The 6,580-nt window shown below is 40.3% G+C and overlaps 1 protein-coding gene across 4 annotated transcripts in view; it reads left to right on the top strand.

The window, feature by feature from the left end:
- Positions 1 to 6,336: 6,336 nt before the first annotated feature.
- Positions 6,337 to 6,580, top strand: part of afg1lb (AFG1 like ATPase b) — a 143,830-nt gene continuing 143,586 nt past the window's right edge. For all 4 annotated transcript variants that reach the window (XR_007262113.1, XM_048597015.1, XM_048597014.1 and 1 more), the window contains exon 1: positions 6,337 to 6,472. Coding sequence is in view for 3 of the 4 variants with exons in the window: in XM_048597015.1 (XP_048452972.1) it covers positions 6,358 to 6,472 (115 nt within the window). In the remaining variant the exon portion in view is untranslated. The remainder of the gene's footprint in view (positions 6,473 to 6,580) is intronic.

The following is a 6,580-nucleotide window of genomic DNA, read 5'->3' as shown; positions in this document are numbered from 1 at the left end:
AACATTAAGCTTTGAAAATTAATACCAATCTCACTATCTAACCGAATGAAGAAAGCAATACTTTTCAGAGAACTGACATTCTTCAAACCTCCTTGAAACTGATGAGGGATATCAGTCGTAATCTTGTATTCCTCATTGAAAATATGAAAAAAAAAGACTGTTGCTGGACATAAACAAGAAAGGTGCTTTCTGTTAAATGAGAGCCAGCACTCTTCAGAGAGTAATCCTCCTTTACCCAGAGCAATGACCACATACTGACCCTTTCTGTTTGAAATAGCCTTCAACCATTCTTTGAATAATCTGGCTGCATTGATGCTGAAAATTGCAAAGGTACCAAGGATTTTTGTTTTGGTTTCACTGTATATGGACATAGAAAATGTAAATCTATCCTTCATTCCAACATAATGAAGAAAATTCCTTCATTAGCTCCCAGTTTTCCTTTCCTTTGTTTAAGAATGAAAAGAGGCGCAAAATTGAAAAAGGGCAAAAAAGCAGCTTTCCTTCACTCTGTCTGGAAAAACATTACATAACAGAAAAGTACAGAAATGAACCATAGAAACATTTAATTGTTTGTAGAATCATAGAACTTACAACACAGAGAGCAATCATTAGCTCCATCATACCAGTTACAGTGCTGGTTCTTTAACTGGCGTTATCTACTTTAACCTCATTTCCTTGTACTTTTCCTAGGCGCTTTTATGTTATTCCTTTTCAAATCCCTTTTCTAATTATGTTGCAGCTTCTTTATTAGCAGCCACTTACGATAAATAACTTCATAACTAATTTCCCTGTCTCTTTTACACGTAATAATTGTCAGTCTACACCCTCTCATAATTCAGTTGTTAACCAACAAAAACAATATTTTACTTTATATTTACCTAGTGAAAAATGTTATTTGTGAAAACGGTTATTAAACCTTAATGTTTTAATGAAGATCTGTAGCTTGGATTACGGTTGGAGTTGTTGGTTGGTTCACTGAGCTGACTGGTTTTTATGCAAACATTTTGTCTCCCTTCTAGGTGACATAGTGCAGAGCTGGAGGAACACAGCAGGCCAGGCGTTTCAAAACGTCAACTTTCCTACTCCTCTGATGCTGCCTGGCCTGCTGTGTTCCTCCAGCTCCACACTATGTTATCTCTGACTCCACCATCGGCAGTTCTTACTATCTCATCGTCAGTGCTGTGTAGCCTCTGTTGAAGCACTGAGACTCAGCGGGTTAGTCTTCCAGATTGGGGGCTGCAGGCTAGGAGGAAGGGAGGTTGATAATTGGGAAATGGGTCATGGGGTGAGGAGGGTTTTGCCCATGGTAAAGAACACCCTGGCGGGGTGGTGGCGGTGAGGAATGTGGGGGGCAGCAAACGGTCATACCTGCCATAGTCGCTTAAAATGCCAGGGGTTGGGTGGGAAACGAAGGCAGGCCTAGGCACATGCAGATGGGTTGGGTGAGGACCTGGGGAGTTGTTAGTCTATAGGCTTCATAGGAAATGCTATCAGGAAGGACTCACTGACACATACAGGAGGAGACATATAGCCATTGGCCAAAGTCAGTTTTGCCTTTCATTGTACTAAAATCAAATTTGCCACAATGTGGAAGAAAACGGCTGTGCCCCCACTCAGAGTGGGTGGGGTAAGTGACTTAACATCTTAGGGAGGGACTGCAGCACCCAATGATGTTAGGTATTTGCTAAACAACTCATTTATAGCTACAATTTTGCACACACAGACTGTAAAAGAATAGGGATGTTGTATGTGGATGGCCAATGGTGTCAGTATGACCTAATGCTGTGTTCATTTCCTTCCTGATGATGCAAGAGTCCCAGAGCTCCATCCATATAACTTCACCTGTGACTGTGAGGTGATGCCAAATTTTCTCACCAAGCCATTTGTGCCAGAGAGAATAACAACCAGGTGTAAAGGTAAAGGAATGAAATTTCTACAAAAGTGCAAAATCACTTACAATTCGTTGTCACGCATGCCACCAATATGCTGTCTAAGTCTTCTTCCTCGTCTCCTTCTCACTACGTTTTAGTGTATTCCCTGGTTCTGCAGCTAGGGTAGAGGGAGCCTGTTCTGAAATGGAATCTGTTGTCCCTGGAGCTTTGATCAGATGACCTGGAGGTGTTGTGTCTCAGGGTGGGTCTAGTGATGGCAAGGGTCTTCTTGCCAGAGACAAGTAGATATGCATCGGCTTGACCTTCCAAGGGATAGAGATGGAGAGCCCAGCCACATGTGGACTGTCCTGAGAGGAGACATCTGCGATGCCTCTGTGTGGTTCCTCTTTCAGCTGCATGCTGCCTGGCACTGCCTGGTCCCCTGTTGTCACATATAAAAACAAAATACTGTGGATGCTGAAATCTGAAATAAAAACTTCTATTCTGTACAAGTTCTGAAGAAAAGTCATATCGGACTCAAAACGTTAACACGGTTTCTCTCTCTCCACGATGCTGTGTTTTTCTAGCTTTTTCTGTTTTGAAATTTATACTCATTGTTTCTGCTGCAATCTTCAATCTGGCCAATGAGCTCAGATTTCATTTGCTTGACAATTTTGTTGTGTAAGGGCTTCTTTTACCACCTGAATTAAAGTTGTGTGCAGCCAGAGATACTTTACCTACAGTTAAATTGATTTTTCATGTCAAACAATTGTTCAAATATCACATAATTGTGGAGAAAGCAAACATGATCAGTAACCAGAAATCTTCCCTATAGAGTAAAGAAGGCATGCTTTGCCCTTAACCTCCTGCCCAGAGTATAGAACAAGCACTTACAGTGGAAAATATCTTTCAGCGCCAAGATCCTCATTGTTTACTAGGCTGGAAAAATTGGAAAATCTTTCGAAAGTAATTTTGAAAAGATAATGTCAAATCAGTGTCTTTCTTTACACCTTGAAAAACCTCTCACCCGCTGGATGGCCAGAAGTCCTGAAACAGTTAGACAACCTATTGTCAATTCTAATACTCTGTAATGAATGATGTGTACATCTTATTCCTGTAGAATTTCCCAATAGATCCTAGGCCCATTCAGACATGGATTGATCTTGTATGAAGATCATTTTTACCTCATGATTGGTTACTACTCAAGATGGTTTGATGTTAAAAAACTGGCATGAATAACCGCTGAAATGGTGGGTACAGCCTATGGGAAGTTTTTGCCACTTACAATATTTTGGATAACATTGTTGCTGACAATAGTCCACAAATTGCCAATAAGACTTTAGTTGCACTTGCAGTGACACTGAGCTTCCAATATGTACTCAGACAGTAATTGTCAATGGATATTTTTCAGGCTGGAGGAAGGTTTGTAGTGGGGTTTTCCAGAAGCCAGAATTGGGACTCTTGCTACTCATGGTATAATTTAATGATCTAGACCTTGGTGAGTAGGGGACAATTTCAAAATTTCAAGGTGATACGAAGCTTGGAAGAATTCTAAACTGTGAGGCAGATAGAGTTGACTTTCAATGGTCAAGGTTGGTGGAATGGGCGGATAGCTGGCAGGTAAAGTTCAATGCAGAGAAATGTGAGGTGATGCATTTTGCTACAACGATCATGGACAGACAATATAAAAAGAGGTACAATTTTAAAGGGTGGTAGGAGCAGAGGGAACTGGGTGCCCAAGGGCACAGATCATTAAATGTGGCACGACGGGTGGAGAGAGCAGTAAATAAAGTATACAATGTCCTTGGGTTTATAAATAGGGGCATAGAGGACAAGAACAAGGAGGTGAGTTTAAGATGCTTGTTAGACCTGAGTTAGAGCGTTGTATACAGTTCTGGGTCCTACACCAGAGGAAGGATGTGAATGCATTGAACAGAGCGTAGAAGCAATTTATGAGAATGGTTCGAGGGATGAGAAATTTCGGTTATGAGGACAGATTGGAGAAGTTGGGACTGTTTATCTTGGAGTGAAGAAAGCCAAGAGGAGATCTGATAGGAGTTTTCAAAATTATGTGGGGGCTGGATAGAATAGGTTGGGAACTATTCCCACTTGTAAACGGATCAAAAATGAGGGGTCATAGATTTGAAGTGCTTTGCAAAATAAGCAAGTGGGATCCAAGAAAAAAACAATTTTATGCAACAAGTGGTTTGGGTTTGGAATGCACTGACTGGAAGGTTTAATTGAGTCATTTAGGTGGCACTGGATGATTATTTAAATAGAAGCAATGTGCAAGGCTATAGGGAAAAGGCAAGAGAATGGCACTAAGTCACGGTGCTGATTTGAAAAGCTAGTCCAGACATGATGAATAGAGTGGCCTCCTTCTGTGCCATAATACTAGGTAATTCTATGCTATGTTACAAGTTTGCCTTGATACTCTCAGTTCAGTGGAGAGGCAGAACAATCAGTTCAGACAGTAAACTTACTGAAGAAAATTCTGGGTTTTCTTGCTCATTTTCCATGTCACCCAGCTTTCCTTAGGGCTATGCTTGACAGAACTGCTGATGGGGCACAAATTAAAACCTCAATTCCATAAGTTGCCAAGTAAATTGTTTCCAAGAGACAACAGTAAGGCAATTCAGATGGCTTCACCAAAGGAATATCAATTTTGCAGTAAGCAGGCATAGAACTATAATAAACTTCACTACACCAAGATGTTGCCTACATTTGAAAAACTGATCTAGTTAAGTGTCTTTCGTAAGAAGATTTCTGCTAGACAGCAACTGCCTGAACAGCATTGATCATACCTTTGTGAATAACTGAAGGCCCTATCTGTCACAATTTCTGCGACCTCATCAATCACCCTAGCCTGCCCATTTACCATCCTTATCACAGGAGAAACCTGCTCAACTGATATAAAATCAGATAGTACCACAAAACACCAGTGTCTCTGATGGATCCCTTGGTTTCTGTTTCTCATTAAGGACATATCATCAGGCTGCCTAATTGTTGAATCTCTGAACTGATGGCAGAAAGCAGAGAAACTGTAATAACACCAACTCTATCTTCAGCATTTCTTTACTTGGTTATAGAATGATTTCTGATTTACCCATTTATACAAATGAAACAAGTCAATGACTTGGGAGATGTTGAAGAGAAAAGGAAAATATATACAGTAAACATTATAAAAAGAGATAATTTAGATCACTCATTTGAGAATGTACATAACTTTTAATCAAAGTTTATAATAGGGGAAATGGTTGTGGGCATTAGGACTCTGGAACAACCTTGCAATGACGCCATAGAACTGCGCATCTCTGGGTAGAAATAGCAGAGTGTGGGCAGAGTTACACCAAACTAGACCAAACTACACTCTCTAGTGAACATACAAAGGGTACATGGACATGAACACAGGAAGATGATAGATTAGTCCTTACAGACTGTAACTATAACTTTGAGCCTGGTATATCTGTACAAAAAAAAAGCCAAAGAACTGCAGATGATGGAAATCAGAAACAAAAACAGAAATTCTTGAAAAACTCAGTATGTCTGGCAGCATCTGTGGAGACAAAGCAGAGTTAATTTTAGTTCTGAAGAAGAGTCACTGCTGAGCATTTTCAGCAAATTCGGCTTTTGTTCCTTGTATGTCTATGATTACCATGTTGACCAATATTTAGTCTTAATGTATACTAGATCATGTTCCTCTGAAGTCCAAGCTTGAAGACAAGCAACAAGACTGTCTTTAACCTAAACTTGTAGTATGATCAAACCACACAATAAAAGTGTTTTTCCCTATTTTCCTGTGAAGAAAAGCCTCTAGAGAGGATATAATATTAATATATAGTTATATTGTATATAATATTATTAATATATAATATTAACCTCATTTGAAATATGCTCTTTTTTTTGTTTCGCAATATGATCTGACTGGTTGAACTTTTACATTTGCACATATCTGAGAGATAACATCAAAGTGCAGAAAAGGATTAAATTAGAAGTGGGGAGGAAATGAATACAATAACAATCACTACAGGAAAAGTACTGATTCCTTCAAAAAATCAGAAAGAGCTGGACAAAATCAGTAGGTCTGGTAGTATCATTGGAGAGAGAAACAATAAATCTGGTATTAAGACTCAAAACATTAACTCTGTTTTTCCAGCAGTTTTTATTTTAAAATCAAATGAATGTGATAACATCCAAGAAGTGGTCAGTCAGCATTCGCAATAAAAGTCAAACAAGTTTGAGGTTCAGGGCAGCAGACTTTTCTGGGACTGTGCACATTACAATCAAAGTCAGTGAGAAAAAGGAGGGGAGGTTGGGCACTATCATTCGAAGTTGTAAATTTGCCATCATTTACTTCGGGAGCCCAGTTACATGAATTTGAGGGAGAGCCTGGCTCCGAGCATGCAGCTACAAACTGCCTGCAGCAACAACCTCTGCTCGCGCAGACACAAACTAATAAAGTTGATGTTTGTTGACGGTCTAGAAGATGGCGGCCTCCAGGACGCCCTTGGTTCCGTTCGGTCGTTTGAGCAACTTTTTAAACGCTGAAAGACGCGGGGTGAAGCGCACGCTATGGCTGGCAAACCGGGTGTCCTTCAAAGGTGAGGAAGTTGGTCAAGTTGAATGAGAGGGGGGAGGGGAATCGGTTAAGGCCGGCTGTCCTCCATCAGTTGGTGCCGGTGATGAGAGGATTTAGCCCAGGGATGTGT

This window comes from Rhincodon typus, chromosome 5 (assembly GCF_021869965.1).
Source record: "Rhincodon typus isolate 14 chromosome 5, sRhiTyp1.1, whole genome shotgun sequence".
Classification (NCBI taxonomy): Eukaryota; Metazoa; Chordata; class Chondrichthyes; order Orectolobiformes; family Rhincodontidae; genus Rhincodon; species Rhincodon typus.
This window is presented reverse-complemented; position numbering and strand designations above follow the sequence as displayed.